The 22,854-nt window shown below is 48.1% G+C and overlaps 1 protein-coding gene across 5 annotated transcripts in view; it reads right to left on the bottom strand.

The window, feature by feature from the left end:
• Positions 1-12,459: 12,459 nt before the first annotated feature.
• The window catches only part of GSS (glutathione synthetase), a 24,350-nt gene continuing 13,955 nt past the window's right edge, over positions 12,460-22,854 (bottom strand). For all 5 annotated transcript variants that reach the window (XM_048819818.2, XM_048819819.2, XM_048819820.2 and 2 more), the window contains 8 exons: positions 22,727-22,843; positions 21,944-22,024; positions 20,405-20,482; positions 17,476-17,542; positions 16,612-16,806; positions 16,187-16,268; positions 15,216-15,405; positions 12,460-13,802 (listed from right to left, as the gene is read on the bottom strand). In XM_048819818.2, the coding sequence (XP_048675775.1) occupies positions 13,679-13,802; positions 15,216-15,405; positions 16,187-16,268; positions 16,612-16,806; positions 17,476-17,542; positions 20,405-20,482; positions 21,944-22,024; positions 22,727-22,843 (934 nt within the window). In that variant the 3' untranslated portion in view covers positions 12,460-13,678. The remainder of the gene's footprint in view (positions 13,803-15,215; positions 15,406-16,186; positions 16,269-16,611; positions 16,807-17,475; positions 17,543-20,404; positions 20,483-21,943; positions 22,025-22,726; positions 22,844-22,854) is intronic.

Raw genomic sequence — 22,854 nt, 5'->3', positions numbered from 1 at the left:
GTGCCAGAAGGACCATTGTGATCATCTACTCTGATCTCCTGTATAATAGGCCACAGAACTGCCCCCAAATAATTCCTAGAGCAGATCTTTTAGAAAAACATCATATCTTGATTTTAAAAATTGTCAGTGATGGAGAATCCACCAACACCCTTGGTCAGTTGTTCCACTGGTTAATTACTCTCACTGTCAAAAATGTATGCCTTATTTCCTGTCTGAATATGTCTAGCTTCAACTTCCAGCCACTGGATCATGTTAGATCTTTCTCTGCTAGACTGAAGAGCCCATTATCAAATATTTGTTCCCCATGTAGGTACTTTTATATTGTAATCAAGTTACCCCCTAACCTTCTCTTTGTTGGACTCAAAGAGTCTATTTGTTTATCACTCGGAGACAGGTTTTCTAATCCTTTAATCATTCTTGTGGCTCCTCTCTCAACCCTCATCAGTCTATCAAAATTATTCTTGACTCAGGGAGCTTGGCTTGTTGACTCAGGGAGCTTGGCTTGTTTAGCCTAACTAAAAGAAGGTTGAGGGGAGATATGATTGCTCTCTATAAATATATCAGAGGGATAAATACCAGAGAGGGAGAGGAATTATTTAAACTCAGTACCAATGTGGACACAAGAACAAATGGATATAAACTGGCCACTAGGAAATTTAGATTAGAAATTAGACGAAGGTTTCTAACCATCAGAGGAGTGAAGTTTTGGAATAGCCTTCCGAGGGAAGTAGTGGGGGCAAAAGATCTATCTTGCTTTAAGATTAAACTCGATAAGTTTATGGAGGAGATGGTATGATGGGATAACATGGTTTTGGTAATTAAATGTTCATGGTAAATAGACCCAATGGCCTGTGATGGGTTTTTAGATGGGGTAAGATCCAAGTTACCCAGGAAAGAATTTTCTGTAGTATCTGGCTGATGAATCTTGCCCATATGCTCAGGGTTTAGCTGATCGCCATATTTGGGGTCGGGAAGGAATTTTCCTCCAGGGCAGATTGGAAGGCCCTGGAGGTTTTTCGCCTTCCTCTGTAGCATGGGGCACGGGTCACTTGCTGGAGGATTCTCTGCTCCTTGAGGTCTTCAAACTACAATTTGAAGACTTCAATAGCACAGATATAGGTGTGAGGTCTTTTTTAGGAGTGGTGGGTGAAATTCTGTGGCCTGCATTGTGCAGGAGGTCAGACTAGATGATCATAATGGTCCCTTCTGGCCTAAATATCTATGAATCTATGAATGGTGGGCATCGGAACTGGACGTTATTCCAGCAGCAGTCACACCAGGGCCAAATACAGAAGTTAAATAACCTCTCTGCTCCTACTCGAGATTCCCCTGTTTGTACATCCCTGGATCACATCAGCTGTTTTGGCCACAGCCTCACACTGGGAGCTCATGTTCAACTGATTGTCCACCATGACCCCCGCAAGTCTTTTTCAGAGTCATTGCTTCCTAAGGTAGAGTCCCTGACCCTATAAGTTTGGCCTGCATCCTTGGTTCCTAGATGTATACATTTATATTTAGCCTTATTAAAACCTAGATTGTTTGCACCTAGTTTACCAAAGGATCCAGATTGCTCTAAATCAGTGACTTGTCCTCTTCATTATTTACCATTTTCCCCAATTTTTGCATCATCTTCAAACTTGCAGTGGTCATGGTATATTTTCTCCCTGGACACTGATAAAAATGTTAACTAGCGTAGGACCAAAAACCAATCCTGCAGGACCCCACTAGAAATAAACCTGTTTAATTCACCATTTACCATTCCATTTTTGAGACCTATCAGTTCGCCAGCTTTTAATCTATTTAATGTATGCCTTCAATTTTCTATCATTCTAATTTTTTAATCAAAATGCCGTGCAGTACCAAATCAAATGCCTTACAAAAGTGTAAGTATATTCCATCAACCTATTACCTTTGTCAACCAAACTTGTAATCTCAAAAAAAAATTTTTTTAGCTTGACAGGATCCATTTGCCATAAATCTGTGTTGATATGCATTCATTACATTACCTTTCTTTAAGTTATTAATCAAGTGCTGTAACTGACGCTCTATTATCTTCCCCAGAATTGATGTCAGGCTCACATGCCTATAATTACCCTTGTCATCCAGTTTACCCTTTTTTTTAAATTAGCACATTAGCAGTCTTCCAGTCTTCTGAAACTTCTCCAGTCCTCCAAGACTTTCTGAAAATTAACATTAATGGTCCATCGAGCTGCTTGGCCAGCTCTTCTAAAATTCTTGGATGCAAATTATCTGGACTTGCTGGTTTTAAAATATCCAACTGTAGTAGCTTCTGTTTAACGTCACCCAGCTAACACACTTCAGATGTAGCCTTGGACAGATCCCAGGAGGACTTTCCTGTCTCATCAGTATGTCTCTGCACAGATGGGCAGGGCACCAGGTGAGCTTTCCCAGGGCCTGGCCTATAGAAGTAGGCTTGGATGGAGTTGGAGGTGCTGCTGGTGGCCGCAGTGAAGCACCTAAGGCAGCAGTTCACCAGCCTTTTCAGTGGATGGCTCAAGCCTTAATAGAATGATCACTTCATGAGTCTGCCTTCCCTCCCATGGCAATAAAATACTTTCCTGGGTCGGCTACAACTGCTTCCATGGAGAACCAAAAGCAGGGATATGTTTAACGTGCATTTATTGTCCTTCAAGTGACTTAGCAGATGGGGATGAGGCAGAGAGTAACTGCCATGTGCCTAGCTAGTTGTCCACTCTGCTTGGGACCTGGGGGAGGAGACAGCAATATCTGTTGCAGTAAGTAAGGGGGTTGGAGTCCCAGGGAGCAGCCCTCACCAGGAGTGATTGTCTCCACTTCACTGGCTAGGAAATAGTCCCTTCTGTGAGAGAGGTCATCACAGTTACCAGTGCCTTCGTACCCCCGGCTTGGGTTATTGCCACGTCAAGCCCATGTGGAAGCTACAGCAGTGTGCTTGCTGCTGGCCTAGTTCAAATGTCATTGGAGTTGCTGGTTTGGGTGGAGCTTGGGGTTTTTTTGAGTTTCTTTTTATCTGCAAAGCCCTGTGAGATTTGGAGCTTGGTGACCTCTGTGAGCTCCAGGCCCTCGATTTCAGTTGTTGGGGCAGGGAGTGCTCAGGGGAGAACCCTTAGCTGGGGCATTCACCCCCGCATTGGTCTGGCAAGGCAGAATCTGTTTGACCTGTGGGATAAGGTGGAGGTTCCCCATGGCTGTCGATGTGGGGATCTCTGAATGAGGAAACTGGCACTGAACAGGCCTGTGCCCGACCCCTTCCCCCTCGCCACCTGTTCTCACCACTGAGTGCCTGGGCCGCGCACTGTTCCACCACCTGGTTAACACGGCGGGAAGGGACCTTTAGTGCCCCAGGCCCTTGGGGCAGCCCTGACCCTTCCTGCCACCTGCCCCTCGCTGGTCTGCGCACACCCCATTGCCTCCGAGTCCCTCCCCACTGTGCCACTCCCCGCAGCTCAACACACAGCCAGAATGCACCTGTAGTGCAAACGCTGGCCAAGCCTGGCCACCGGCTGTGCACTGGGGGTGCCCAGCAGCCTCTTCAGCTCCTCTCAGGTGGCTGTAACCCCAGTGAGCTGGGCAGCTCGCTCCTATTCAGGTCAGGTCAGGTCAGTGGCTCCAGCCTGCAGCTGTCCGTAATGCATGGCTGGCCCCTGCTGATCACCCTGGCCTATAGCTGTTTGCCAGGGGGCATCTCGGACATTTACGCTGCAGCTAACCCAACTTACAGGCCAAGCCTGGCAGGCGCGGTGGCTACTTCCTTGGTCTCTGAGCAGCTCTTTAAAGGAGGGAAACATGAACCCTCCTAGCTCCTGGAGGCCGTTCCTGCTGGCGTGGGTCTGTCCAAGGCCAGTAGCTGGGGCCTGGGGTAAGTATGAAAGCTACAATTCCTACAATTGTAGGCTGCTGCCCATCAGCCGCCGTGGCTAGGCCTGTCCTGAGGAGCACGATTCGGCCTCATTTAATGGTTTCCCAGTCAGAGCACTGGGGTCCCAGTGAACTGGCCCGTGCAGGCCACGCTGTGCCAACGTTAGTGAGATAACAGCTCAGGGCCCCTCAGCCTGCTGCTCACTGGCCACGCGGTACCAGGCCAAGGGCAGGGGATTCTCCTCCCCGACCCTCAGGTGACAGAATTGTGTAAACCAGAATGTTGCTAAAGTCAAGGCTGAACAAGGCCTCTCGTCTCCAATAGCCTGGCTCTCGTTTGGCTGAACCCAACCCCTGCCCCGCACGTGGCTCCTGCCGTGTTTGTACAGAATGAAAGTTGGGGTATTCCTGCATTCCCATCCCCCCACTGACCCTGTCCCCAAACATATAGCCGGGGGCAGGGGTGAAGCGAACAGAAAACCAGCATCCCTTTAGGATCCCACCATGCAGAGACGGGTCTAGGCACCAGTGACAGAGCTTGAGGAGCAGCCTGTGCAAGCACCAGCTGACATCATCCCCCCACCCCTACCTTCCGCGTTCCCTTCCAAGCAGGGGACCCTGCTCTGAGTCTCCCCCCCCACCCCACCCCCGCCATGGACAGCAGGGGGCAGTGGGCATGTTGGGGAAGGCGCACAGCCCCGGCTGGGAGTGGGGAAGGAGCCCCGAGCAGGGCTGGTTTTAGGGTGTGAATGAGAGGACTGAGCACCACAGAGGCTGGCATGAGGGCAGGGACGGGAAGGAGACCCCACAAGGGCTGGTGGGGGCAGAGGGCAGCAAGGGGCTGGAGTTAAGGGGCCGAGATGGGGACTGGCCACAATGCGGCCTGGTGGTCAGGGTCAGGGAGGAGACGGTGGTGCCTAACATTTCCCGTCACCTCCTTCCTGGGAAGGCCCCAGGAAGCCCCACAAGCCTCCCCTGCATAGTATGGGGCTCTCCATGAGCATGGCAGAGGCAGGGCTTTCACAGCCCCCCCAAGGCATGGGGACAGGGCCGGCTGTCCCAAGCACCTGCACTGGCCCAGGTGACTCGCAGCACCCCAGCCTGAGCACATCGCCATGGCCTCTGCACCAGCCCAGGGCCCAGTAGGAGGGACTAGGAGCTACTGGGACCTCTGCGCCAGCCGGGAGAGACCACCATCCCTGGGAACTGAGGCACCAAGGGAAGTTGTGATGAGCTGATTTCATGTGGGCAGTACCAACACCTGATCCCCATGACTCCGCGGGGAGCTGGGTTGCCCCATTCCCACCTCCCGGTGAGGCCTGCAGGGGTGCTGAAGGATAGTGCAGAAGAAATGACTTTACTAGCCCTCTCTTCCCTGCATCACATAGGGGTTGGGGCGGGGGGGACGACAGGCTCAAGTGTCATCGGCCCAAGCTCACCTCTGTGCTTCAACTCTCCCCCGCCCCAGACGGTCCCAGCTAAACAATCCCCACCCCACCGCTATGACCTGCTGGCCTCGCCCCACTCACGTTGGTCTCAGTGGATCCTGTCTCGCCTAGAACAGTGCCCAAGCCATGAAGTTCAGTGCCCAATCCACACTCCCATGGCCTTTGGGGCTGCTCAGACCCAGGGTGTGGCAAAGACCCCCCTCTGACCCCCCTCCCATATTCCCTCCTGCAGCCAGGGGGCAGGCTGGTCTGCTCCCCTCTTAGAGGGGGTATCAGGGATGGGATCTTTTCCAGAGGCCTCTGCTTCTCTATGTAACAATAACTGGGCATAAAGCCACCCTCAGGGCCAGTGATCCAGCAGCACTTCCCAGCCCAGCCTTGGCGTTTGGTGCTCCCTGGTGACAGTGTCTCAGCAGGGTAAGAACTAGGAAAGTCCAGTGAACGTGCAGTGCGAGATACTGATCTATACCGCAGCAGCAGCCCTGCGCCGGAGAGAGCCTCGGTTAGGAAGAGGAAACACCAGACTTTTATCGCAATATGAGGGTCAGACCAATCGTTCAGGAAAGTGCAGTGAAATGATCGCGCAGCGCCCTTCTGCCCTTCACGTCTAGGAGTCTGTACCTGTTCCCGGCTGCAGCGGGGTGGTTCCAGGCACGGCACCCACAGAATGGCGTCAGCGATAGCCTCACCCACCCCTAGCATTGCGTGTTGTCACAGCAATGGGCCGGGGGGCAGAAAGGGAGGAAAGGAATTCAGGGGAGGGCTTGAGCTGCTTGGGGGTGGAGAGAGGCCTTTTCTAAGGATGCTGGAGGGCTCTGACATGGAACAGGATACAGGTGGGAGCAAACAAAGTGGGGACCAGGCCTCCGCTAGCAAATGTGCAGAGAAAATGGGCTGGGCCTGGGCTACTTGTTTATTTAGATTTGTGCAAATGTTAAATTAAGGAGGCCGATCCATATGCTCCAGGCACTCCTGTCCTCAGGTACAAATGTACAACGGGAATAGTGAGTGCAGCAACACAACTTAACATGCCCAGACAAAAATGACATGAAAATTCAGCAAAGGGTGAGAGGCCATTAGTAAGCCAGGGCAATCTGCATGAGAGGAGTGCTGGAACGCCCCCCAAACTAAGCATTATAAACTCAGGAAATTCAGAGTTAAAAGTGACACTTAAATAAACCCAAACCGTTAAAAACACAGAAATACCGTTAAGCCACCCACAAGTGTAACTCTACTCTGTAGTAACACCATGGAGTAACCATGCAAGGATGATTAATGCCCTATGGTGTTTGTAGTCACAGCTCAAATGGCTTCTTAACCATTGGCTTCATTGAATATTTAGGTTGGATATTAGGAAAAACTTTTTCACTAGGAGGGTGGTGAAACACTGGAATGCGTTACCTAGGGAGGTGGTGGAATCTCCTTCCTTAGAAGTTTTTAAGGTCAGGCTTGACAAAGCCCTGGCTGGGATGATTTAATTGGGGATGGGTCCTGCTTTTGAGCAGGGGGTTGGACTAGATGATCTCCTGAGGTCCCTTCCAACCCTGATATTCTATGATTCAATGATTCTCCCTCACCCTAGGACAGCGCCCAGGTTGACTGGTGCCTTACCAGGGCATCTCTAGAGCCTACCAGGGCTACACCTCTTATGTTTCACTTTAACTCAATTTCCTGGGTGGGTATAGCCCAGGGATTTATAACGACACCAGCCCTGTAATGTCATTCACATTGATAATTGATGTCTATGTTGCACCTACCAACATTTGCTGACCAAAACACGTAGATTGATTTGCATAAAATTAAATTTATTTGCATAGAGTGCTTGCTGGTGACACAGAAGGCTTTTCCCTGGGACAAAGAGCCATGGGGCGGCTGTGGGGAGAGAAGCAGGACGGGGGCAGGGTGGAGAGGACAGGGAGAAGGGGGAGGCAATCAGGCAGAAAAGTCTGTCCAAGTAGAGACTGCTCCCCTCCAGAGCCGGCACTAATACCCAGAATTCTTAAATCTCGCCATTCCTGCGCTGTCAGCCAATACCTGTGGAACCCACTGGCAAAAGTGTCCCCTCCTCCACAGTCTGTCTACACACAGGATGACAAGCTACTCTTGCTATCAGCTGCCAGAGGTCGGTGCGGTGGAGCTAAAGGGCCCAGCCTTGCTGATGCACCGGGGGGGGTGTCAACATGGTGGGATTTCTAGGAAATCATATACATAGAAACAATGTTAAAAAGAACATTAAGGGGGCATAGTCAAGCACACAAAGGTAGGAGATGCCAGGATTAAGGCTGCTTGTGAGACGGGGAGGCATGAGGGAAAGGTTGGTCTCCTAGTTAAAGCACTTGATTACTGAGCTGGAGTCTACCCCTACCTCTGCCAGAGTTCCCATGCCATGCTAGGCAAGTCATTTAACAAGCTTTTCACAGATGGTCACTAATGGCGTGTGCCTCATTTTCGGGGTGCCCACCTTGAAACCTGGGTGCCTGATTTGCAGAAGTGCTGAGCACTCTGTTGTAACTGCAGTCACTGGGAGCTGCTCTTGAATACATTAAGGGCTATAAAATGCTAAGTACTCTTAAAAAGTAGGTCCTAGGCATCTCAAAATGAGCTGGGGCTAAACCTCCCCTCCCCCCATCTCATAGAGGTGCTGTGAAGCTAAAGTAATTAATACTTGTGAAACAGGTGTGATGAGTACCAACCCTGAGAGGAAATCAATTCTGTATTCAGAACAGGGGTTGCAAAGTGTGCAGTAAATAAGGTCTGGAGCCACTGACTAAACAATAGCAACAAACCAACATATCGAACACCTGCTCATTCAGTGGCTACTGTCCATCCTGTGCACGGCATGAGGAAGGGGCCCTGTTGAAAATGTACCATGTGACCACGTAACTAAATTAAAGACTGTACCCAAATGCATGTGGACCTAGGGGGCCAAATTAAGATTGCACAGGGAACCTTAGTCCTGGAATTGCCTAACATCGATGTGCTTAACTCAGCAACCTCAGTAGCTTTAGGTGTGGGCAATGTCATCCCATAACAGTGACGTGGGGGGAAGGGACCAGACTCATCTAGCCGCTCTTCTTCTCTACGTAACACCACAGAGGGATCAGAAAGACTTTTTTTAGCCCTGGGCACTTTATTCTGCTACCATCAGTAACCCCTCTTTCCCTGATATAGTGCAGGGGTGGCCAACCTGTGGCTCCGGAGCCACATGCGACTCTTCAGAAGTTAATATGCGGCTCCTTGTATAGGGACCAACTCCAGGGCTGGAGCTATAGGTGCCAGCTTTCCAATGTGCCTGGGAGGGTGCTTGCTGCTCAACCCCTGGCTCTGCCACAGGCCCTGCACCCCTTCCCTGAGCCTGCTGTGCCCTTGCTCCTCCCCCCCAGAGCCTTCGAAACAGCTGATCAGGAGATGCGGAGAGGGAAAGGGAAGGTGCTGATTGGTGGGGCTGCTGGTGGGTGGGAGGCGCTGGGAGGTGGGGGGGGAAGCTGATGGGGCGGCTGCTGACATGTTACTGAGGCTCTTTGGCAATGTACATTGGTAAATTTTGGCTCCTTCTCAGGCTCAGGTTGGCAACCCCGATATAGTTGATTTTGCCTGTAACAGTAAAGCCATCAACTGGCTGGTGAGGGTGAAATTGCTGGGGGTCGCAAGCAGTAAGCTGAGCAGATACAGCACCTCTGTAAAAATCACATTGAATGGAGGCTGCAGTTCTGCTTAGCCATTTTTTTCCCTGCTCAGTCTGAAGCTTGTGAGGTGATTCCTTTGAGTGAAGAGGAACCAATCTGAACTAAACCGCATACAGGAACGAGGCAGCACCAGAGCAGACCAGGCATGGCCTGTGTGCTAAAAGGTGTAATTACACTCGGCTGCCTCCCCCTGGCAGGAATTGCTAATTCCTCCGAATAGAGCCAGGAGACTGCAGTGGAGAGAGAGAGAGCCTGGGGCCTGGTGCAAGGTCTGACCCAAAGTCAGCAAAAACCAGGCTATGAGCAAAAGTCAGGCCCTGTCATAATGATTCCTTTGCTTCCTGCGGTATTGGATATTGCTTAACCTATGGGGGAATATCTCCCACTAAGGTCTGTACATTTTCTGTGTCCAGGGAATCTTTAGCCCACACATTTTGTATTTCATTCCACCAAGTTTCCCAGCCCTTCTGCATGGTTCTTTGGTTTTATCACCTTCACTGTTTGTGCTGGTAGCCCTAGAGGGTTCAGATTAACATCTTTTCCCCCCCTGCATGGTAAGGGCTTGTCTGATACACATATTTGGAAAATCAGTGATTATTCCCAATTGCTATATTGTCTCTGCTCCAATCAAATGTTCTCTCTTCAATGGCTCACTTTTCCTGAACTGCATGTGCACCAAACTAGGGAGGTAATATTTTAACATTATGTTTTTGCTTATCCCCTGATGTTCCCTGTATTTGTACTGACTGTAACTGGTATGCATTACACATCTTTTACTAGGGGGATCCGTGCCCCCGTAATCTAATAAAAAATTGACAAGCCCATCCCTGACTTGGATGCTTATGTGGGGGCATCCCCAAACATCTACAGTCACGGGTTGCTGGAAAACGCATTCCGAGTCCTGGGGAGGGCTGTCCTATGGCATTTGTTTGTTGGTGATGGGGTCATTTAATCCAGTGGCGAAAGCGACCAGTTTCAGGCTCTTCTTTTTTATCTTTATTTCCACTGTCCCTGCTAATCCTCCATGCTTGCAGCTGTGGCTGTAAATGATCAGTCTAGCCTTTCAGCTCTCTGTTCTCCTGTATCAGCTGTCCAACTGGCATCAATTCATCACTTCTTCCTACTCCTCTGCCTCTACTCATTCCACGACCTCTAACCCCAGACTATCCATGCAGCTCACTTACTAGAGTTCCCCCTTCCTGCCTCACAGCTGCTTCTAGTTTCCCCAGCCATTCAAACAGAGGCATGTCTGCCTTCATTCTCACATCTTGCTTTCATCCATTCCACTACACCTGAGAACAATGCCTGTAACACAATGTCTTTTAATGTTTCTTGTTCTACTTTCCCTTCTCTCAATCTATGTTTGAATTCTCTCAGCTAATTGTGCAGAAGCCTCCTCTGGCATTCTTGCAGCCATGCTTGAAGATAATGTAAAGTGCTGTTGAGTCACCCATCTAATCATTTGAGCAACATTATTATGAAATCTCACAGCTCGGGTGCTTATGGATCCTAATGCATCCAATAATGTCCAAAGTAATGGCTTTGCTGCTATAGAAATACCTACTGCTTGCAGAATTGTGAATGTTTATGGATCCACTCCAAAAACTCATTAAAATTTCCTGGGGGGTGGGGGGGCCTACAGCTCTCACCAGAGCAGTTAGCTCATTCATTTTTAATGTACCAATTCTAGGTGTTAGCCCACTGACTCTAGGTTTGTTAGTTTGAGGCTCTATACTCTTCTTCTCCCATGATTAAGGCTAAGATTTTGTCCCAAATATTTTTAGTAAAAGTCACAGACAGGTCACGGGCAAAAAATAAAAATTCACAGGAGCCGTGACCTGTCCACAACTTTTACTAAAAATATCCAGGACAAAATGGGATCTGTGGGTACCCACGCTGCCTGAAGCGGGGTAGCTGTGCAGGGGCTAGGAACTGCAGGGTACCTGCACCACCTGCAGCTCTGGGGGCTCCCCTGCTGCCCATGGGGAGCTAAGAGCTATGGGGTTCCCTCACCTCTGGTGTCACCCAGGGGTTGTGGGGTACCCCTACTGCCTGCAGCTCCAGGGGCCCTCAGCTAGGAGCTTGGGGGTTCCCCCATGGCCACGAGCTGTGGGGTGCACCTGCTGCCTGTGGGGCCTGGGAGCTGCAGGGTACTCCTGCTGCTCACAGCTCTGGGGGCCTGTGAGCTCAAGGGTTCCCCCATGGGGGCTGGGAGCTCTGGGGGTTCCCTGCAACCTGCAGCAGCCAGGAGCTCAGGGCTACCCTGGTGCCCATGGTGGCTAGGAGCTGTGGGGTACCCTGCCACCTGCAGCGGCTTGGAGCTCCAGCGGCCACCAGAGGCAGCAGGGCTACAGCAGCTCCCTAGCCCGCGGGCAACAGGGGCCCTGTAGCTCCTGACCCCCGCAGACTGAAGTCACAGAGGTCGCTGGACCATCTCCGTGACTTAATCATAGCCTTACCCACAATCAGTTCACAGCTCATGTTGTCTAATGAAATCTGTTAACCATTGTGTTTCTTCACCTATTCAATCTCCACTCTCTGGAAAGACCTATCTGAGTGTTCTTCCTTCCCCTCTCCGTGTGCTTCGCCCATTCTAAGAGGTACCACTCTGTCTCAGTTTAGGCTTTGCCAAAACCTGGCTCTTATCATAAGGAGTTGGTGCAGTGCAGTGGTCCCTGCCCAGGATTGTTAGAGAGGAGGTGGTCTAGGTCATTCCACATGTCCCCATTGCACCACACACTCCAATAATCCCATGTTCCGCCTTTTAATTTTGCTAAGGCCACCTTTTTCCATTTCTGTCCCCACATTCCAGGTGCTATGAAAGTACCTGCAGTCTGTTGTTGCCCTCCAATATTTATGTTGGAAGATGGTACTTTTTTTGCAGATTTTCTGTTGCGGCTCCCAGACTCTTTATTTTCCTGTTTCAGTTGCTCAAGCATATCATGCATCTGAAGTGCCTGATGCCCTCACAGCAGGGCCTCGGCATTCCAGTGCTCGACAGGTTGGGTTACCTCTTCTCTTGTTTTGGTTCTGTTACTTGCCTCACCAATTTTATGGCATTTGGCCTTAGCCATCTCACAGCCACGGCACTAGTTTGCAATAGTCTACCCTTCTTACTTTTATTCTTCTTCTTTCAGGCTACTGTCCCAACCATAGCCTTACGTATTCCAGTCCACCTTTCCCCACTTTCTTTTTTAAAATCCTGTGGCCTGCCTTTACTTGTTACCCAGCAGGTCTATTCCTCATTGAACCCTGTGGGGATCTGAAGGGAAAAGAAAGGGGGGTCCCTAGCTCAGAGTTTGCTGTTATGTTAGATGTCAATTCCTACAGTGGACAGCTCACCACTTACCAAATCAGCCGTCAGGGTCAGCCAGTGCCGTCAGTTTGCGTGCGTGTGCTGTCCCAGCTCTGTGCAGATAGCTAGTACAGCGGACCTCCATAACATTACCCAGAAAGACCAGACTCGGTTCAGTGGCAAAGGCCCTTGGCCAGGTTTATTGCCCTTAAGACACAGTATTAGCCCCCTGGCTCTATGGTTACATGTAAGCTAACATGAGTGCCCACTGACAAGGGCTCAGCTCAGTCAGCAGCAGGATTTTCTGTTGCCCCCTCCTATAATTTCTCCTTTTATACATTGATACAAACAAGTTATGTATTACACTCCTGGCATGAGTGGTTACCAACACTACACCTTGTTTGCGCTGGTTTGAACAAGACATCTCCATCCATCATTCTAGCCTTCTATCTTTGTCCTACTTGGGGTTGGTGTGTTTCTGTACACTCTCCTAGGATTGTGTTTGTTTCCATAACTCTGTTGTGGTGTACTTGTACCAGCCTTCTGGAATGTGCTTACATTAATACCCTGTACCTAAAACTTCTTCGGAATGCCTGGGCTTTAGCAATGCTAGCTATGCATATGCCTCATGCATGTACCAGACAGTGAACTTGTAAGCAAGCAACTGCTTTCTGATAGTCTGACTTTTACTTATAGCTTTTTTTTTTTTTGCTGACTTTGGTTCAGGCCTCGCTCCAGGCTCTCTCTCTACTACAGTGGCTAGCAGCATTAGGGTGGGAAGCCCTTAACTAAATCCATCAACCCTCATTTATGTTCTTCATCTTCCTTTCCTTTGGCCCAGGAAACAAATGCCCTCATAGGTAGCAACTAAATGAGAAGCAGAAAATGTGGAAGGCACATTTAACCCTCTGGGATCAGGCACTTAAGGAGAGACTGGGCAGCTGTAGTGTCTTGAACAGGGTACATATGGAAATCCCAACTCCTAGTTACAAGGAGTTCTGAACAATAGGTTGGCCTCATTCCTGAGAAAGCAGCTGCATTCAGGACAATTCAGACTGTTACATTCACATCTGGCTGCCTGGAGCAGAGGTGGTGATGGGTCTGTGGATTAGCTTGTATGAAGTTATCAACAAGGCAAAAAGATCAGATGAGAACCCAAGACTTTCTGAGGGAAGAATTAAAAAGGAAAGACTTGGGTGGGGGAGCAGCACAAAAGTATTTGGTACAAGTGTGATTGCACGTACCCTCCCCATGATCACTGTGCTAGGAGGGGGAATGTCCCTGTGGTCCTGCTTACAGAAATTTAACAAGACACTGAAGTTATCAAACCCTAAAGGAAATCACAGCTCTTCTAGCAGCAGTTAGGGCAACAGATGTGGGAGGTATCCTCTTCATATCACATAGGGAGTATCCAGCACAGCGACCCCAGCTGCCACCCCGCCATCTGCATGCTCAACTGCCTTGGTTCGCAAGAGGTGACCGACGTGCTTATTCACCACAATGTCCTTCCCCTGCCTGCAATGAAAGGTTAAAGTGAGCAGCTGCAAAATTTAAAGCTTTATTCAATGTCTGGCATTTCTACTGATCCTAGATCTGCAGAATTCTAGCCTGGTCCCCCTCTGCCACAGCCCTGGGCAATAGGACATGTGTAAAACACTTTGGGCCTAATGGTAAGGCTTCTCTTCTGTTGAGAACAGATTTGTATTACTGTAGCACCTAGGAGCTGTAGTCCTGGGCCAGGATTCCACTGTGCTAGGCAAAGCACAAACAAAGACAGACCCTGCCCCAAAAAGATTAGATGTGAGCCTGTTTCAGGAAGAGTACATCTACCAAGGAAACAATGCAATAATAGCACCTTCACAACCATAATCCCTAGGTCACAGCACAAGAAAGAGCTATATTGGCAAATTAAATTCAGGAAATTCATTAGACTTTGTGCCTTCAACACATGACAGGAAAAATGAGAGGCAACTGGGCCTGCCTAAGATTAAAGCAGGCTGGCTGCAAGAGAGGGGGGAAAGAAAAAAAACAAAAACAAAAAACTGTCAAGTTAAAATAGTTGTAAAACTAAGGAATTTCCTATGGCACTAGCTCCATTTTTCAATTTTAAAAAAAATTTCTCTTGCCCTAGGTATGTTGACTACTGTTTGCATTGGGCTTGTACATAGGCTAGTCAATTTCTCATCAATTGCACTTTAGTTCTTTCTCCCTAGCATATCCAGTGTTGGGCTGTAAGTGCTGCTGAGGAGAATGTTTGTCTTCAAAACTGTATATAATGGGTTTCTATTCTGAAATCATGGCAACATTTCTAGGGGCTCTGGAGGGGTTGGGTTTGTCCATACACAAAAAGGGGAGAGTCAAAGCATCAGCTGACATAGTATCAAAATACATAGTACAGGGAAAACTGTACGGTAAGCAGTATTGCTCAGCTGCATAGTCCATTCAGTGAAAACCTCTGGCCTGGAATGTATTCGAGGCTGCTGCACAACTCAGCACCAGAGAGCACAGAGAGACCTGCCAATATTAATCTTTTTCTCTGTGGTCCCTGGCTCATGAAATTCCTACAGGGCCTAAGATCCTGAAGATGACACCCTTGGAAATCAAGTTTCTAATCCTTTTTACTTCAGGCAGCGTATGTTCCAGTCTGCTGGCATGAATTCTAATTGTATTTTAAACTGGTAGAGTCTGGCACTAGCTGGGAGTGCAAGTGTGCCACAGTTTGGTGCCTGTGTGACATGCACAGAAAGCTATGGACAGAGGTGATGTTGGAAGAGCTGCATTTCTGTTATGCACTCATTTCTGCACACTTGTCTGGCTGGTGCTGCTGCACTGTAATGCCTGCTGCTCAGAACTGTTTTAATTTACCAAAGCTGAGGGGATGGCCGAGACCGGGACATGGCAATATTGCAAAGAAAGCCAACTTCTCACCTGATGTAGACACCAAAAAACCCCAACTCGGAGATACATTCTGATATTTTCAGGGGACTGTGAGCCCTGAGCAAGTAATTCATTGATGTCCGAGGTGTGATCTTATCCATTAGGATATAGGAGGACCTCTCAGGGCTGTCTTTAATCTTCTCCAGAAGTTGCTTGAGCTCTTCCCCATAGAGATTGTTCCCTGGTAACATACAATCATACATTTCAACAAATCCCCACAGCAGAAGCCATTGGATCCAGTTGCATTAGATGGCCCTGAAGAAACTGCAAATGGTGCAAATGTGAACATCCACCCATGAAGCAACGAGGATGGATGCAATCACCACCCCCTGGAGACGGCACTGGCTCTCCATGGAATTCTAGATTCAATACTATGGGCCTGGTTTCCACTAGTCTGGGTCCTGGGATCCCCTCAGTGATCACCAACCCCAACAACTGCAATCATGAGCACTATCAATGGGTGGGAGTGGGGGGTGCACAGGGGCTGGCCCATGGCTGCAGAACAGCCTGCAGGTTTGAAAGACAGGTTAAAAAGACAAATCTCTCTATGAACAAGAGGCAGGAAAGAAGGAAAACCAAAGCTGACCAGTCAACACAGGATGTTGGAAGAGATGAAGATGCTTGTACTAATTGGGCAGAGACAGAAGGAAGAGTGCATAAGATAAAGTAAACTTGCTGGGTGAGATTTTGTGCTGTGCCTCCAAGAGGTGCAACACAAAACTCACAGAGGAGGAGTGAAGATGGCTTTAAGCCACTTTTGTGTCCTAATGCCACAGCTGGTAAGAGGAAAGCCGAAGTATTACATACACCAAATATGGCGTTATAAGGCACCTTGCCTGTTCCAGGTATCTTATGAACACTGCAATGAAAATACAGAACAAATATCCTAGAGAAATGCAAAGGCCTGATCCTCCAGCCAGGCTGCTGGGCTCTGTAGCTCACAAATCAAGGAAGCTGAATACCTCCGCCTTCCCGCTGAGGCTTTAGCACATATCGTTCCGGATCAGCAATGGCCATTGCAACCATCTTAGCACCTTCTTCGCCCTAGTGGGAGACAGAAATAGCAACAGCAAAATCCCAGCAGTATTCCTGTCCCTGTTTCTATCTCCAGAACAGCTGGCTATTTGTTCTACTCCAAAACTGAGCAGAAATACCACACCCCGCACAGCAAGTTCACTGAAGAGGCCAGAAAAACACAAAACAAAAAACAACTTGAAGTCTTAAATTTGACACTGTTTAAGAGAGGGTTTTTTAAATGCATTTTTCACTACTCTCCTACTGTGCTATAGTTTTTAACTAAAAGGTCACACAATCAAATCAAAGCAGGTGTGAACTAGGTAGGAGACAGAAGTGTTGCTTTATGCACCACATAAATGAGACTACTTACCATATCCAGGGAATAGAGGCCAGTAAATGTCGCTCTTATCCGAGCAACCGCCTCAGCCCGGCTGGGCAGTAATCTCTCCATGACTCCTGGCTGGCTCAATTCCTGCTGAACTTTTTTGGTCCCAGCAAGTTGGGTAGCAATGTCAGGACACTTAACTGCTTTGGACCTTTCAATCAACAACCGTGCCTCCCAGTTCTAAGAGGGAGATATAGCAAGAGTCACTTGAATGAATGTAGGTTCCCTGATCCCCCACATGTATTCCACTTCCTATAGTTAAACATTCTCATGCAGCCCCAGGGGACAGGAAAGGAGCACACAGAAGGCATGCAGACCCGAATCCATGTGGGTCCTTTCCTACTGCTGGAAGAAGCACTAGCAAATGATTAGTAGGTCAGCCTGGATATTCTTCACTGGATTGGCTCAGACAGACAGCTCAGCACTGGTGGTGATTCTACGCTCTGGTGCTAGTCTGGAAGTACCTTATTGCCTAAAGCCTTTTAAACAAGGATAAAAATCCATTTCAGACATGTACTTTTCCAACATGGTCCTAATGCAATACTTCAGGTCAGACATTACCTGTAGTCAGAGGGTTAGCCCTATACATTACCAGTGAATGTGAACTTCAGCTTAGTAAAAGCACTGAACTGACAACAATGTGCAGCAGAAAATTTTTTTGAGAAGAAATCTGTTCATACGTCCCAGATATTCCCCAAACCAGCACTATCCGAATGCCAGGGGTGCACTGAAGAAGCTCAGATAATTAAGGGATTTCCAAGGTAATTTACAAACTTGAGGGACAAATGACCCCGTTCAGGGTAACTGAACTTGGTGTTTGCTTTTTAAATAAAAGCAGTCAGTACCCACCTGTTTGTTATAGTTCTCTGGCATGTAACCTTCTCTGTAATACACCACCGCAACCTCTTGGCCTTCCCTAGAATAAAGACCATCATATCAATCCATCCTCCTCTAGCCCTCAGGCTGTAATACGGATGGCTCTCCCTCCATGTCCTGAAAGCGAACATCTGTGAAGAACAATGCACGTATAGACAGCTCTGTGGGTAATGATTAGCTAGTGGGGCAAGCAATTGACGATGGAGCCAGCTGTGTATGGCACGCATGCAAGGCTTTTCACAGAAGAGTAGCTAGAAGCCTCTGGTTATGCATCAGAAAATCAACAATTTGAGAAATGGAGCGTTCAGAACATACGAACAATCAGACACGAACTCCTTCGAGAGCAACAGTTATCTAGCTTTTTAAAGCACCTCCCGTCCCAGTGCACAGACCATCTCCCCTTCTATTTGTTGTTGCGTAACATCCCTGTGGCAACTACAACAATTGCTTCTATGGAGAAGTGACTGTAGGAAAGTTCTGATGTATTTTTAACTACATTTAATACCATAAGTCTTCTGCTCTTGGTCACAGTAAAAGCTAATCACATTTTGGGTGAAATCTTGGCTCTGTTGAAAGTAATGACAAACTCCCATTGACTTCAATGGGGCCAAGATTTCATCCACTGTCTCCTTGACATCTCCTCACACCCTTGCCAGTGCTCTTCTGTTACTGGTCCCCTTCTCAGCTCTCCTGCACACACTTCCCTTCTCTAGTGAAAATTCATAAATTTTAAAACCAGAAGCGACCATTATACTGACCTCCTGTATAAGATGGTATGATGGGATAACATGATTTTGGTAATTAATTGATCTTTAAATATTCATGGTAAATAGGCCCAACAGCCTGTGATGGGATGTTAGATGGGGTGGGATCTGAGTTACTACAGAAAATTCTCTCCTGGGTGTCTGGCTGGTGAACCTTGCCCATATGCTCAGGGTTTAGCTGATTACCATATTTGGGGTTGGGAAGGAATTTTCCTCCAGGGCAGATTGGAAGAGGCCCTGGAGGTTTTTTGCCTTCCTCTGTAGCATGGGGCCCGGGTCACTTGCTGGAGGATTCTCTGCTCCTTGAAGTCTTTAAACCACGATTAGAGGACTCCATTAGCTCAGACATAAGTGAGAGGTTTTTCGCAGGAATGGGTGGGTGAGATTCTGTGGGCTGCATTGTGCAGAAGGTCAGACTAGATGATCATAATGGTCCCTTCTGACCTTAGTATCTAAGAATCTATGAATTCAAGCCAAAGAACCTCACCCCGCAAACTCTGCATCAAGCCCAAATGCCTCACCAACTGCCTTGTCCTCCTCTCCCTCCACTCCCCCTGGATATACTGTCTGGTTTTCTTCTCTCCAGGACAATCCTCTCCCACCAGTGGCTCTGGTCCCTCTCCAGCAACATCTGGCTCCTCCAGTATGTTGATAGCTCTGGCTCTATCTGCTGCTCTACAGAAGTGGTCCAGGGTAGATGCATCAAGACTGTCCTCTGTTTCTATGGACACCCAGATTTTTCTTTGCAATGAAGAGCCTGGATGCGACACCACCAGCTGGAAGAAGGCCGCACTGTGTGACCTGCCTGCTCTCTGCAGAGCACCAGCTAACACTCCATAGACCACAGTTTGAGAACCACTGTCCTAAAATATTGAAGTTGTTCTTCCCAAATCACTGGAAGAGCAGTTTGCCCTAGATTTGCCATTAAGTCTCAGATATGAACAACAACTCTGATATCTTGATAATGCAGGTGATCTTAGTATATCCACTCTCCAGTTCAGCAGCTACCACAAGACCAAGCTCTGGCTTCACCAACTCTGTACATGATCAGTGAGTAACAGCTGGAGAAGTTAATTATATACCACGTATGATTTAAAGGGATTCAGTCAGTAAGAAAGGAGGAATTCCTGGAGGAAACGTACACATTGTTTGATATGATATCTCTGATTAAAAAGTCGGGGGTATGGGACACACACACACACAAAACTGTAGAAACATCAAATGTGGAACTGGAGAGAAATGAATGTAGCCACATAGCTAAACTTTGGGACATGACTTGCCCCGTTTATGGTTGGACAGCGTCATGCACACTGAGGACCTGCCCAAAACAAATGATAATAAGCACCATATTTGGATTTTGTGAATGTCACACTATAGTTTCAACAGTCTGACCTGTGTCAGGACTCTAGGAGACTGAAGAGCAGAAATAGTGAGACCTTCTCCAACTAATGAATAAGATGGAGGTTACAACAACTGAGAAGAGTAAGGGAACAGTGCTTCCTATGGTGGCACTAATAACCATGCAATAAAGTTCTCCCAGTAAATGTACGTTCCCATGAGCAATGTGTCACACTGCCAGTAAGCAGAAGAGTGCTCTTTGGGGCACCCTCTAGGACAGTGTTTCTCAACGACTGGTCCGTGGACTGGTGCCGGTCCCCAAGATCTCCCTGACACACTTTAAGAAGGCAGTAAAGCCAGTGCCTGGTACCAAAAAGCTTGAGAAACACTGCTCTATAACAGCTACGCTGTTTTTATACACACACACGAACGAAACATGCCATCCTGCCAGGTCCTCAGGGCTGTGGTTCAGAAGAGGGAATTTATGCCTCCATGTAAAAAAACAAAAACAAAAACAAAAAAACAACCCAGAAACGGTTTCTAAAACCATTTCAGTTCCAGTGAATCCAGGAAAAGCAAGCTCTGGATTTCTTATTGAAGAGGATAAAAATGTTAAACCTACTAAAATCTCAAAAGAGAGGGATATGCCACCAATTTGGACTGAAAGTTGCCATTTACTGTGTGTGATGTGAAAAGAATGTCTCAGACCCACCTCTGCCAATCTGGGGTCACACATCTGTGTCTAATGCCTGTTTCAGAACACAGCAGAATGCTGTGGCAGGGCCTCGGCAAGTACTTACATGTACAGTCTCCTGTCGTTATCTAAAGATGCCTTTTCAAACACATCTTCAAACCGTCTCCGGATCACCCGGATATTCCTTTGAGAGAGGAGTGAGAGTCATTGAACTTGGCAAAGAGACAGATATCTGCAAGCGAAATCACAAGTAGAATCTACATCCCCAATGGCTTTAGAGCCCTAGAGAAAAAGGGCAAGGCTTGCTGGCTTCTCTTTCCTTTTTCCAAGGTAATTTAACTCTAATAGATTTTCCTTGGCACCCAGAGCTCTTAAATACTGGCGAGGAGCCAAGGTAATGAAATTAAAAAGGTCTATGTGGCTGGCCCATAATCAAGTGTCCCCTTTCCATCAAGGAGATTGTCCCCATCACTCCTGCCCATCGTATTAATACACATAGCACAAAATAGATAAAAAAGCAGAAAGATACATCCCTAGGTTTTCATACCACTGTAACCGGACTAGGATCCTTTGAGAAGTCACTATAAGGATAGAGAATTGTGATGGTCTTAGGTCATAATTTAGATTTGAAGGGGGGGAGGGGTTGAGGGTATAAGGGGAAGTGAGGTGGTGTACAACCAAGCCTATTATGAACAGAAATATTCCCCTGCACTGTTGTGACCCCCCAAATACAATAGCATTGCTCTAATACAGGAGGACCATCAGAAAGTATCAGTTTTATTCTTTGCTCATAGTCTAAGACAGGGGTAGGCAAACTTTTTGACCCAAGGGCCACATCTGGGTGGGGAAATTGCATGCAGTGCCATGAATGTAGGGCTGGGGCAGGAGGTTGGGTTGCGAGAGGGAGTGCAGGGTGTGGGAGGGGGTGAGGTGTACAAGGGGGCTCAGGGCAGGGGGTTGGGGTGCAGGAGGCGTGCAGAGTATACAAGGGGGGCTCAGGGCAGGGGGTTGAGGTGCAGCAAGGGGCTTGGGGTAGGGGTGCGGGCTCTGGCCCGGCCTACCTGGAGCAGCTCTGGAGTTGCAGTGATGCGCACCGAGGCCAAGGCAGGCTCCCTGCCTGCCTGCCCACCCTTGCCCCATGCCTGCTGCATCTGGGGCAGAGAGCTCCTCGCATTGCCCTTGCCTGTGGGTACCTTCCCCGAAGCTCCCATTGGCTGGGAACGGGACCTGCCAATGGGAGCTTCAGGGGAGGTACCCACAGGCAAGGGCAATGCGCGGAGCCCTCTGATCTCCCTTCCCCAGGGGCCACAGGGACATGGTGTTGGCCGCTTCTGGGAGCGCCACAGGGGTGGCAATCCTGCAGGCCACATCCAAAGCCCTGAGGGGCTGGATCTGGCCCATGGGCTGTAGTTTGTCCACCCCGGTCTAAGAGCATGTCTATTGCCCAAACTGAAATGCTAAGTAACCCTAACACAAGTGTTTAAAAGCACATTGGATTTTTAAATGCTCAATTTTAATAATCTAAGATAATACTAGAAAGACATGCAAGGTTTTTTTGTTTGTTTTTTAAAATGAGTTATGTGATCTGGGTCCTTGTAAAGTGGGATTAAACAAATTATTTCATCCTAAAACGTTAAACAGTTACCTGGTCCACAGCTCATTTTCTATGCAGCGTTGGTCAAAAATATTCCTTTCGATGTCTGCAACCAGGAACACCACTACAGCCCTGAAATATACACCCCAAGAACTGCATCAGAGCCTGAAACACACCCCACACAGAACTATGGACCTCTAGCTAAACGTTTCATCTTTTAAATTCACTTTGGTGGTGTGTGTTGCTTGCATGGCTTTCCAACTGATGTTCTTTGCTAGTTCCTAGTCCACTGCTAAAAGGCAGTGCCAGGTGCCGTGTTCTTACTGAAAAGTAGCTCTGGGCAGGAGCACAAGGGGAAGAAATAGGAGGATTCAAGAATGGCTACAAAAAGTCTTCTAGCAGTACAAGTCTTTCATGCCTTTTAGGGAGTACCTGTGGGCAGCTGGATACTGTGTAATTTTAAAGAAAACAGTGTATGGCCAACCCAGTAACTTTGTGCTCTGTTTCAGAGTAGCAGCCGTGTTAGTCTGTATTCGCAAAAAGAAAAGGAGTACTTGTGGCACCTTAGAGACTAACATCCGATGAAGTGAGCTGTAGCTCACGAAAGCTTATGCTCCAATAAATTTGTTAGTCTCTAAGGTGCCACAAGTACTCCTTTTCTTTTTGTGCTCTGAAGAACAGAGATCCTCCTTCTCTGGGATGGTAGGGGAATTAGAGCACTACAGAGTTAAAAGAAATGTTGTATATATTAAATAGATCCCTTTTAAAAGGTGCAGTTCGAGAAATAAATGTGTACTCATCCTGACATCTTCCCACAGGCTACTCCTCCCTTACCTGGTTGAGCCATAGAGTTCCCAAGCTTTCGCAATGCCCAAGGCAATCCCTTTGCATGGATTATTGTCCAGTAACTTCGAAGCTTCCTTGGACTTCCCCAAAACATTCAATATGTGCCTGTGATATAA

This window comes from Caretta caretta, chromosome 13 (genome assembly GCF_965140235.1).
Source record: "Caretta caretta isolate rCarCar2 chromosome 13, rCarCar1.hap1, whole genome shotgun sequence".
Taxonomy (NCBI): domain Eukaryota; kingdom Metazoa; phylum Chordata; order Testudines; family Cheloniidae; genus Caretta; species Caretta caretta.
The sequence above is the reverse complement of the archived record's forward strand: the minus strand, read 5'-3'. Positions and strand labels throughout refer to the sequence as shown.